This window comes from Cibotium barometz, chromosome 3, assembly GCF_041138505.1.
Source record: "Cibotium barometz isolate CiBa-2024 chromosome 3, ASM4113850v1, whole genome shotgun sequence".
NCBI classification, from domain to species: Eukaryota; Viridiplantae; Streptophyta; class Polypodiopsida; order Cyatheales; family Cibotiaceae; genus Cibotium; species Cibotium barometz.
Window position 1 is genome coordinate 15849214 of NC_141048.1, and position 12045 is coordinate 15861258.

The 12045-nt window shown below is 43.2% G+C and overlaps 1 protein-coding gene across 1 annotated transcript in view; it reads left to right on the forward strand.

Moving 5' to 3' along the window:
* The first annotated feature begins 10296 nt into the window (after positions 1–10296).
* The window catches only part of LOC147639758 (uncharacterized), an 86576-nt gene continuing 84827 nt past the window's right edge, over positions 10297–12045 (forward strand). The window contains exon 1 of the mRNA XM_086773623.1: positions 10297–10480. Within this exon, the coding sequence (XP_086629749.1) occupies position 10480 (1 nt within the window). The 5' untranslated portion in view covers positions 10297–10479. The remainder of the gene's footprint in view (positions 10481–12045) is intronic.

Below are 12045 nucleotides of genomic sequence, written 5' to 3' on the forward strand. Positions count from 1 at the left end.
TGGCTCAAATTTTTCAAGCTTGGCATTGCTTGCTCCATTAATCATTTCAAAATCCTTTTTAGGTAGGTTTCTTAGCTCATTGCTAAGAGTCTTACCAAAGGAATTAAAGAAATCTCTTCGCCCCACAGCCCAAATTTCACATTACAAGCTGTTGCGTGACGAGTGGTGATCAATGCAAGGATGCAACACAAAGATGGAAGCAGGAAAAGGAGAGACTTGACATTCTTATTTAGGGCTCTTATAGATAGTTCCAAGTTGTAGGTGAGTGTGGGAGTGGGCTTGAGAATAATCCCACATGAAAAGTTTTGGGAGTTTTAGGAGTTTTGGTATAAATAGTGGCTCATTTGAGAGCTCACACACACATTGGGCTAAACTCATGCTTGAGCTCTCTTGAGACTAGCTCTCCCTCTTGTTCATAGAGGTGCAAGCTCTTCTCTCTCCCCATCTACACTATTGTATGAGCAATGCTCTTCTAATTCAATGCAATGAGATGATGTTTTTCTCTCTTCTCATCTCTATTCTCTAGTGTGCATGCTTCTTTGTTGATGCTTGTGGATTCTCTATTAGGCTTTGTGTGGTAGTGGATTCAAGCTTAAGCTTCTCCATAGCTTCTCCATAGCTTGTAGCTTATCCATGGGCAAGGCATTGCTTGAGTAGTGAATGAGAATGCATGTTTATTTCAAGTTCCATTAAGCTTCAAGGTTTGTGTGCATGCTAGGGAAGTAAGTGCTTGAGAATGAAGTATGCTTTGAGCTTGTGTATGCATTAGCTTAGCTTTCTTCTTGTATTGGATGCATGAATGAGTGGGATGATGAGTGAATGAGCTATGGCAAGATTGAGCTTGTGTGTGTAAAGTCTATGTCCAGGTAGTGGTGTTCATAGCATTTTCTCCATTCGTGGATAAGCTTCCGGCACCGGTACGGGTTGAATCCCTAGCTCCGAAAGGGATGCAAATCCCATTGGATTGAGCTACACATGGATCATGCTACTCTTGCTACAAGTGTAGAGAGTCTTCCGTCTCTCCATTGGCGCCGCTGCCGGGGAGAAGACTCAAAACCGGTTGAGAAGCTTGCATTACTACCACTAATTCTTTTTGTTTTTAGGTTTAGGGTTAGCACCAGTGTGGAATCTCGGAGCTAGTGATTAGAAGAGAAAAAGTAGATTAGTACTTACTTGTGCGGTTGAGATCTACTCCCGCTAATGTTTTTTGTTTATTGCAATGCTTTCATTCATGTTAGATGCTTAGAAAATGCAGCTTGAGCTCATATGATCATCAGCAGCAGCAGCAGCTGCTGCAAGTTCAACATACACCCCTCAACTAGTGAATATATTATATATATGCGCTAGATCTGAGGGGAAAAAGCATGGTCGACTCTTGTTGCTGCTTCAAGGAGGCCGCAGCAGAGAAGAGAAGGCGGGTGTAGCGAAAAAGTTGAGGTAGCTGTTGGAAGCGTCCAGCGAGTTGACCTTGTCTATGGTGGTAAACTGGGCAACGGGAGAAAGGAGGCGGAGGTTGTGGTGAAGAAGAAGGGGCGTTGGACAGCAACAAGCGCTGGAAATGGGGACTGGCTGAGGCACTGGCAGAAGGGTGGAGGGAGCGGGTCAAAGCCGATCCGCAGTTCCCATTCAAGATCGTGATGAGGAGGTGAGGTGGCCAAAGGCCGAAGGCGAAGGGCCAGGAGGTGAGGTGGCCGGCAGAGCAGTTGTGCGAAGGGCCAGGAGGTGAGGTGGTCGGCAGAGCAGCTGTGCGAAGGCTGCAGAGGCCGGTGTGGAAGGCGAAGGGCCGCCTCGCCGCTAAACGCAGTAGGGGAGACAGGCACCGGTGGAAGAGAAGCACGCAGAGGCCATGTCCCCCAACGCTGCTAAGGAGAAGGCGAAGGTGGCGTCAGCGAAGGCAGGGAGGCGAGCTCGCTGAAGGGCCGCGAGGAGGTGAGGTGGCCAAAGGCCAAAGGCAAAGGGCCAGGAGGTGAGGTGGCCGGCAGCTGCGAAGGCTGCAGAGGCCGCGAGAAGGTGAGGTGGCCGGCAGAGAAGGCGAAGAGGTGGCCGAAGAAGGCGAAGGCGTCAGCGAAGGTGAGAAGGCGAAGGTGAAGGGACCGGGGAGGCAAGGGTGCGATGAAGGCATCCGCAGACGAGGAGGAAGACGTGGCGTCAGCAGAGAGTGCGGGAAAGCGATAAGGTGGCCGCACATTACCGGTGCAAATTACGAAGCGATAAGGTGCCGGCGCAAAATAACCAAATGGAGACTTGGCTGGACACATGCAGTCCATCTTTGGACCTAGATAGCACTCACCCTGACCATCAAGGGGGCTACAACATTGCACCTTTTTAAACGCACTCACCCTGACCATCAAGGGGGCTACAACATTGCACCTTTTTAAACGCACTCCCGATATTTTTATGCCCCAGTGGGTGAGGATTGCTGTGGAAGATAATTTATGGAGTTATACTACCAGCAACATCATCCGTTTCTACACTGCCCCGCGACTGTGCTCGTATGGTATTGGGGAATGCTTCCCATATATGTTGGCAGTGTCGCACATACTTCCGTCGCTATGGCACTGGTATGATGCAGCAGATCATGGGGGTCACACCTCAGCGACATAATCTCTGGGCAATTATGATGCCGCAACGTGGACCCAACCAACAAAGACTCTCGGAAGAGGAAAGAGCTCAAACATGGCGCGAAGACACCCTTCGTTTGCTAACCCCTCCCATTTTGCAGGTTCTTCTTCCCCATGAATCTACATGTCAGTTTTGGCTCAATGTGAGTGAGTCTTTAGAACGGTTTCAAAACCATGGTGCCTCTTTAGCCTTCCTACTGTGCCCATACCATATGTTAGTGAAGATGCACTTCTTCCCTTGCCATCTTCTCCATGGGTAGGATTACGTTCTGGGTTATCTTTACATCCTGAAGCTATTGATGTCCACCCACCTGAGAATGCAGACATACATCCCACCCCCAGTGCAAGACTAGCACTTGTACTCTCTTAATAAGAACTAGAAGCCAGGGCACTTTTTCCCATTGGGTTTTTCCCCTCGGCCAAATCCGGTGTTTAGCACCAATATTTTTTATTTTTTTGTCTTTTTAATTTTCTTTCTCTTTAGTTGTTTTGTTAGAATAAAACAGATACAAGCACCAAACTACATCTTCCGCTTCAGTACTGCAACTGACAGTCATACAATCAAGTGCAAACAATTCTTCACCAACTAGCGCTTTAACAGAAACAGGTGAACTCATGCCAATCTTTAATGTTTTCTGTATTTTTCTTGTTGCTTGATTGTTTATAAAATTCACTTTACTAAGCATGGCAATATGCATCTCCTTTGGTCTAGAGTAGGGATAACATTCTAGTGGCTTTAGACTTGATAGTGTAAGTTTGACCGTAATTGTTTTTACCCGTTTAGCAATACAAAGTAATTAGTGTTTTGTGCTAAAGGTAGAGTTCCAGACCTAGGACAAAGAGACTAAATTAATCATAGGACGGTCAGTGGATATCTTGCCCTTACTAGGACATTGCTTAGGGACAATCTAATAAACCTTCCATAACAAAAATTGGCATGATAAAAATAAAAGAAAAGTGTATATGTTGTGGCCTATTGCCTTGGTATTCATGGTAGGCGAGGGAGGTTTATACCTTTCCCAGACCAATGCCTTGTGTAGTAAGGAATAGCCATACCGCGAGTGCGCAAACATACTCTTGAAGAGAGCCCCGTTCAAAAAAAAAAAGAAAGAAAGAAAAGAAAAGAAATAAAGGACAGAAAGGCACCAAGAGAAATGCTTGTCTAATCCAGGATGGTCGCCGTTGTGCTTAAAATATTAAACCAAACACTAAGCAATATCAAAAGTCTGCCACTACATAATTATGTTAGATTTATTAGTGTTGAACAGACATTTTTGACTTAGCATAGGCTAGGTATACTACTTGATAGTCCCTCGATTAATTGTTGTCTTTTACCTTCTAGGAAAAGAACAATACATTTGGCATAAAACATTCTTTACTTTAGTTAGCTGCAGGTAGTAATTATTAAGGCTTGAACTAACCTATTCAATCTCTACACTGCTTCAATGTTTCCTTCCTCTAGCTAATTGGATGTTTATTGCCATGTCTTATTCAGTAAAATTGTTTGTTATGTTATTGTCTGTCAGTACTTTTGCCTTAAATTTAAAAAATTTAAAAAAAGGAAAAAAGAAAAAAAGAAAACACACAAATCACCTATCATTTTGCTTGCAGGTACACACTGGAGATTCTACTCTTCCTTGGCATCTACGCGCTCGAGGACGTGCGCAAAATAGGAAGGGGGGAATGTTGCATGACGAGTGGTGATCAATGCAAGGATGCAACACAAAGATGGAAGCAGGAAAAGGAGAGACTTGACATTCTTATTTAGGGCTCTTGTAGAGAGTTCCAAGTTGTAGGTGAGTGTGGGAGTGGGCTTGAGAATAATCCCACATGGAAAGTTTTGGGAGTTTTAGGAGTTTTGGTATAAATAGTGGCTCATTTGAGAGCTCACACACACATTGGGCTAAACTCATGCTTGAGCTCTCTTGAGACTAGCTCTCCCTCTTGTTCATAGAGGTGCAAGCTCTTCTCTCTCCCCATCTACACTATTGTATGAGCAATGCTCTTCTAATTCAATGCAATGAGATGATGTTTTTCTCTCTTCTCATCTCTATTCTCTAGTGTGCATGCTTCTTTGTTGATGCTTGTGGATTCTCTATTAGGCTTTGTGTGGTAGTGGATTCAAGCTTAAGCTTCTCCATAGCTTCTCCATAGCTTGTAGCTTATCCATGGGCAAGGCATTGCTTGAGTAGTGAATGAGAATGCATGTTTATTTCAAGTTCCATTAAGCTTCAAGGTTTGTGTGCATGCTAGGGAAGTAAGTGCTTGAGAATGAAGTATGCTTTGAGCTTGTGTATGCATTAGCTTAGCTTTCTTCTTGTATTGGATGCATGAATGAGTGGGATGATGAGTGAATGAGCTATGGCAAGATTGAGCTTGTGTGTGTAAAGTCTATGTCCAGGTAGTGGTGTTCATAGCATTTTCTCCATTCGTGGATAAGCTTCCGTGCACCGGTACGGGTTGAATCCCTAGCTCCGAAAGGGATGCAAATCCCATTGGATTGAGCTACACATGGATCATGCTACTCTTGCTACAAGTGTAGAGAGTCTTCCGTCTCTCCATAAGCCATATTGCTGTTTTTGCTCATTCCCCTTCTACAATTGCAATTGAGCCATTCCCCTTCTTATATAATCTTGTTAACCATCATTCAAGGAACCCACAGTCCAAATTTGAGCCAATTTGGTCCACTATAGCCATGAGACGTAGAAAACCAGCTATGGAGATTTGCCCTAATCCTACATTTATATGCTTGAAGTAGGTGTGTTTTTTTATTTGGGCCTTCGTTGATCATCAAGGAGACGAACTAGCCATTCTATGCCTGAAGTAGGTGTGTTTTTTTGTTTGGGCATTTGTTGATCATCAGGGACAAACTAGCCATTCTAAAATCCCTATCAAAATTGCTTCCTATAAGCTGAATTTTATCCTCTAATTTCTTGCTCTCTTTAATCACCATGATTAAGCACTAATCATTATCATTAATTATGTTTAGTAAATATTTAATAGATTAGATCTTCAAGCTTGAAAATTGGGGCTGATTGAGGATTTGTCATTGCCATTCAAACCCTTTCCACTCTCTTGCATTGAATCTTAACCACTCTCTTATATTCAAGCCTTTAATTGTAAGAGAGTAAAAGACACTGCCATGAGATTTTTTGTCATGGTAAGACCCTCTCATCATGGAGCATGTAGAAGTTGTGTCAAGGTTTAATGATGATGGGTTTTCCACATGGCAAAGCAAGACCATGTACTTGCTTATGTATAAGGGGCTTTGGCACCTAATTGAGGATAAACAACTGGAGGCCACTTTAAAACAATAAAGCATTGGGCCCTATTTCTCAAAACCTTGGTGATGATGTGATCAATCACATTGCTAGCATCAAGGATGACAAATTGGCATCGTAAACAAAGGAGATTAACAAGATTTTAGCCACTGAGTCAAATAGTTCAAAGATTAACCTTCTCATGCAGTTTTATACGCTCGACACAAGAAGGACACCGATCATTGCACAACACATTAGCAAGTTCAAAGGTATTAAGAAAACAACTTAGAGCTTTAAAGAAGGTTATTAAAGAAGATGAATCTATTGCTATGCTGTTAAAAAGTGTTGACAAAGAACCATATGAATCACTTGTTGCTACACTTAAAAATGTGCCCAACACTAAAATTCAAGACATAGAATCATCTTTGCTTGCACATGAATCAAAATTCAAGCATAAAGAACCATTTAAATCACATTCAAGTGAGCAAGCATTCTATGCAAAGGGTGGGAGATTTCAAAAGAAAAATCAATCAATGCCTCAACTTCCAAGATGCTATCATTATGGAAAACCTGGTCACACAAAGAATGAATGTAACAATAAAGATAAACCAAAGCTTGTTTGTGACTACTGTAGAAAAATTGGTCACCTAGAAGAAGATTTCTATCACAAAAAGAAGCAGGCAAACTACATCGAGGTCAAAGACGCTTCAGTAGAAGACGCACTCTTCTAGAGAAAGAACCATTATATTCTTCACCCCACTTGTCTCTACAAAAAGTATGATGCACTCAAGCTGAAATTCATAGCCAAAGTAGCTCTAGTGCCGAAGTAGCACAAGGGCCAAAGTAGCCTAACACAAGGGGAGAGAGAGGAAGAGTGAAAGCCTAAAAATTATACCTAAAGCATCAAGGGAGGGTGTTGAAATAAGTGATGCTAGAGTGCCAAGTCACCTAGTTAAGGTTATCCCACATAAGCTATCAAAGCCTTATTGTACCTCCCTTATATAAAAGGGGTCATTTTCAATCAATGGAATCAAGCAAGCTCTCGAGCTTCTTTAAGAGTACAAGTCTTAACCTTGTAACCTAATCATGCTTGAGTCTAAACCTTAATTAGTTTAGGGTATTTATCATGTTTGTGTTTAGGTATCATCCTCCCTAGCTTAGATTAGCACTAATCACATTGTTAATTAGTATAGGATTAAGTCTTTCTCATCATCACCATCTCCATGGGTGGGGACCTTGGATCCACAAATTTCAACACATCATTGGTCCTAGTTGTCCCAAACGGTATTCACTTCTCACTGGGCTTCTTGGGATTGAGTTTAGATAGTCAACATATAATTTTGATGTGCTAGGGGGTTCATGCAGAATGTGTTGCATATCTACTAGCCTCGTCTCGGTATGGTTATTTTTCGCATTGGATGTGGTGATAACACTAGTGGTAACACAAAAGAGGGTACATCCGATGTTCTATATGGGTTTCTTGCTAACGTAGGGTCCATTGCTATATGATTTGGTCCAACTATAGGTGGGGCTAGTAAAGAGGAGCTACCCCCTTGCTCTCAAGGCCAAGTACTCATGTACCATGTGGTTGTTGCTTCTACAAACTACACACGAAGTCATTTCCCATATTAGAGCTAAATGTGGAAGTCTCCCTAGGAAGGGCTTTCCACACTTCTTCTAGCCCTTTGATCACTACCTTAGTAATATCTGCACTCTTGGACTCTTTTGTTTTTCTAATGTCCTAGCTTCTTTTAACGCTAGGTCCTAGTTCTCTCTTCTACTTTTCATGGAAGGGATGCTTGTAGAATTATCATCCGTTTTGACCAATGAGTTTGCTCTTCTACTTTCTGTGGAAGGGATTCCCATAAAATTGTCATCAAAATCTAATGCATCTAGGCAACACTCCACTAATGTGTTGATCCTTCTGGCATACAATGCATCATATAATTGTTTGCTTCTCAAAACCCTCTAATAACAAAGAGATTATCCTAGTTTAGCCTCGTTTTTCCTCAATATAGGGCATCTGCTATTCATATTCTTAAGGTAGTTGATTCAATCTCTTGCTGACTCATGTTTAAGCTGCTTGAATTAATACAACTGAGTAATAGAGTTGTGATTGACACCAATCTAAATGCTATCTTGAGATCCTCCATGGTCCATTTTGTGAGTCTTCAAGCATTTGAAACCACGACGGTGCATAAGATGGTCTTATATACCCATAGGCTGGTACTCCAACTGATGTTTCTAGTGATGGTTCTAGAAGTATGTTGTCATATCTAGGTTCAACTCTGGAATATAGTGGTGCATAGGATGGTCTCATGTACCCATAGGCCAGTACTCTAACTGATGTTTCTGGAAGTACGTTTGCCATATGCATCATTGGGTATCCCACTACCGATATAGCACTGGCTCTGTCAATTGGCTTGTAGCTCTTAGTTCATGACTATAACAATCTTTCAGTTTCTCATACTCCTTAAGCTCATACTCTTGGCTTTAAGGGAGTGGATACCCTTGCACTTTCAAGAGGTATTGCCTCTCTTCAAATGGCATTATCTTCCCTCATCCTTTCCAATAAGCAAGGAATCCAAAAGTTGGCATCCTGTCTGTGGGCTATAGAATGAGAATTCTTTCTCCTCTACTCGACTGCCTCTTCTTGAAGTCATTTTCTCTTGAGAGGTCCTCCCTTCTCTTCCTCCTATTGTCCTTTAAATCTGGTAGGCTAAAGGTGATGTGACCCCCTCTTCCTAGACCTTTCTGTGTTTCTTTCCTCCTCTGCGTGAGTGACAAGTCTCTCAAGAGAATTCTTTCCTCTTGAGAGGTCCTCCCTTCTCTTCCTCCCAAGAGAATTCTTTTCTCTTAAGAGGTCCTCCCTTCTCTTCCTCCTATCGTCCTTTTACTCTGTAGGCTAAGGGTGATGTGACTTCCTCTTTCTAGACTTTGTGTTTCTTTCCTCCTCAATGGGGGTGGCAAGTCTCGAGGTATAGGTGTTACCTTCTTCATCACATATGCCATTTAATCCATGGTGGGATGGTAACACTTACTTTACCAAGGGTAAGGAATTGAAAAGATCCTTGCAAGTCCTTAAGGGTATTAGTGATTGTATAGAGGTTTCTTTGGACATCGCCCAATTTTTATTGAATACAAAAGTTGTAATTAAGTGATTTTTAAACCTGATTTTGAGAAGCCCCTAATTTAAAAAATTAGGGCTGTAGGTGGCAGGTCGATGTAGAGGAGGTGCTGATGTGGTAGCTCTGTACTTGGAGAGCTCATTCGGACAGCTCCAACAAGTAGTCGGGCATCGGCTTGTGGACAATAGCAAGATAGCATTGAGCAAACTGAAAACCGACATCGAGTAGCAAGACGAATAAAAAATGGCACGAGGGCATGAAATTCTGAGGCGAGAAAAAAACTTTTACAGGACTAGCCCAAAAATCGGGGGCAGCTTGGTAAGGCAGGTTGGCGCCCAACTCTGCCTGGTCAAATGGGCAACTCAGCTAGGGTCCTTCCTACCCTCCTCCCCCCTCGATCCGCCCAGCTGACTGAGCGGTGGTGCTCAGCTCAACTTGCCAGCACCCTATCATGGGGTCCACCAGGCAGGCGCCACAAATGGGGACGGTGTGGCAGAGGAGGATTAGCAGGGTGACAACAGATTTAAACTTACACAGCGCATGAGATCTAGACATCGGCGAGTAGGCAGAGACAATAGAACCAGCACGTGAGATCTATACAACAGGTAGTAGCTCTGATACCGATGTTGTCTCAAGAGCTATGGTGGGTGTGTGCATAAGAGAGCCATGGTTAGAAAGAGAAGAAAGAGAGAGAGTACAAGATAAGACACAATAGATTGGCTTGATTGATTGATTGATTTGTGAGTACATTGGTGCCCCTTTTATGGGTTGAAAGTACAACCTCTTCTTTGACCTTATTAAATGAGGTGTGACATCATTGCTTACCTCAAGGGAAGATTCCTAGTCTAAGAGACTGTTCCCACACTTAACTTCGATTTCCCAACTGTATACACACAACTTCCTAGTGTGTGGTCAATCATCCTTTGATTGATGGTCTTTGTTGGTCCCCAAAAATCAGAAGCACCACATCCAATGGTCTTTTTGTCTTACGTTCTTATCATGTGGAAATGCATACTTCGATTGTTTTTCCAATGGACATTCACATACTTTATGCATTTCATCCACTCTGAGCTTCGGCAAACCTATAACAATACTTTGGGCCTAACTCACACACCCTTGTTGTCTATTTATTTTAACCTTGCAATATGCTGTCGATTGGAGAAGTACGAGTGCCATAAAAGCTTTATTGACCCCCTGTAAGTATGAAAATGCCCATCTGCCCATTATAGTGTGGGCAGAGCCCAAAAATAAGCGTACTCAAGGATGGACGGACGGGCAAGTAGGGGCAAGGCGGCCCGTGCAGGCTGCGCACGCCCGTGTTCAATTCCCGTGGGCGGGGGGAATAAGGTGTAAATAACCTGGCTCTTCGTGTTTCATGTCGCATCCTTTACTGAGGCCTTGCCACCTCTCTTCCTTCAAAATCCAAGGCCCCTCGTCGCAGACCTTGCGTGGTTTCTGAAGTCTTTGCAGAGTAAGTCTCTTAACACTCCATCGCCATGATTCTTAACTTCTGTTGGGTGTATTTTATTGGTGCCATGTGGGTTAAAAGTTGGGTGATCTCGTTGCTGTTGCCTGTACTGACTGGGAAAAAAGAAACACTCGTTGTTTTGCCCTGAGCTTAAATGCAGCCCTTAGATACTTTTCAGCTTTTGGCACAGCGCCCTCCCCCTTCCCTGCTTTCCCCAACACACATACACACACACCCCTGCCATGCCATTGCCATAAAGTTTAAAAGACAAGACATAGAAAATAAGTGTATTGGCTACACTTTTTGTTATTACTTTGCTTCAGCATGTACATCCCGTGGGATTATAGAGTTTAAATTAAGCGTGCTCAACCCTTTGGTTGTGACATGTGAGGAAGCCCTTGTCTTGGTGCTTTGCATAAGCTTACATCTTGTAGTGTCAAATTTCTTGTAAAGTGGAGTGCTACACATCTCTCATTTCATGCTATTCTATGATTTTTAATAGCCTCTAGGCAGTTGAAATTGAGGAAGAATGGCCTTTGGCCAAGTTGGTTTCTAAGATTTGGATGGAGTGGTGGAATGAAAGTCTCGGAGGTAGATCTTTTCGGACCTTGTATGGTGGATGATTACCCGATGGTGGCATTGGGCAAACATGGAGGAAAGCCTTGATTCAAGAAGAGATCTGCAATTGAGGCTTCTTTCTCAAGGTCTAAATGTACTCCTTGTCTAGTTTTTTGTGAGCATATAGCATGTAAAGGCTGGCAACCTGGGAGAAGTCACAGTGTCCAAGCACAACCTAGGCCATTAGGACAACCAAGCAACGTTGCACCACTAGGAGGCGAATCCCCCCCCCCCCCCCCCCCCCCCCGCTTGGGCATTGCAACAAAACCCCCATCGGGCTCCCACCTCCTGGTGTGCTGCCCCCCAAAAATACCGTCCGGGGGAGATAACTAAGACAAGGTGCCATTCTAGCCTATATATGGCTCTTCGACTTTCCATGTTTTTTGCATGTGGGATAATCCAGCACAACTTCCAGTCATTTCATGCCTCCAATACCCTCCTCCATTATTGGAGCCACTCGAAGATAGGAGCGAGGGTTGCCAAGGACCACAAGCCCGAGCTCTGATACCATGTGAGAAGTCATTGTAGCACATTGGTAATCTGTGGATCACAATGAAGCATCAAGCACTTTGGAACATCCCTTTGTAAAGGTAGGGTGTGATATTGACATTGTCATTTCTGTTTTAATCCACCCTTGCAATATCAACTTGATATCCTAAATCTTGATTGAAATCTTAAGGTACCTGTGGGAAAAGCACCTGCAAGATTGCAGGTTTGTTTTGAAGTGATCGTCAACCTGGCTAATTTCACCATTTGAGATGCGTTGTGCTCAAAGAGTATGATGTTTCGTCTTACATTGACCCTTAACATCCTGTAGGGCTAGAGCACCACTTTGAGATAGAATTCCCCTTTGGGCTTTTTACTTTTTCATCTAGCTCTTCAATGGATGCATTGCTGCGGTAGGAGTGTGCTTAGTTAGTTGAACTATGGAGGGAATTTCTTTTTGAAGT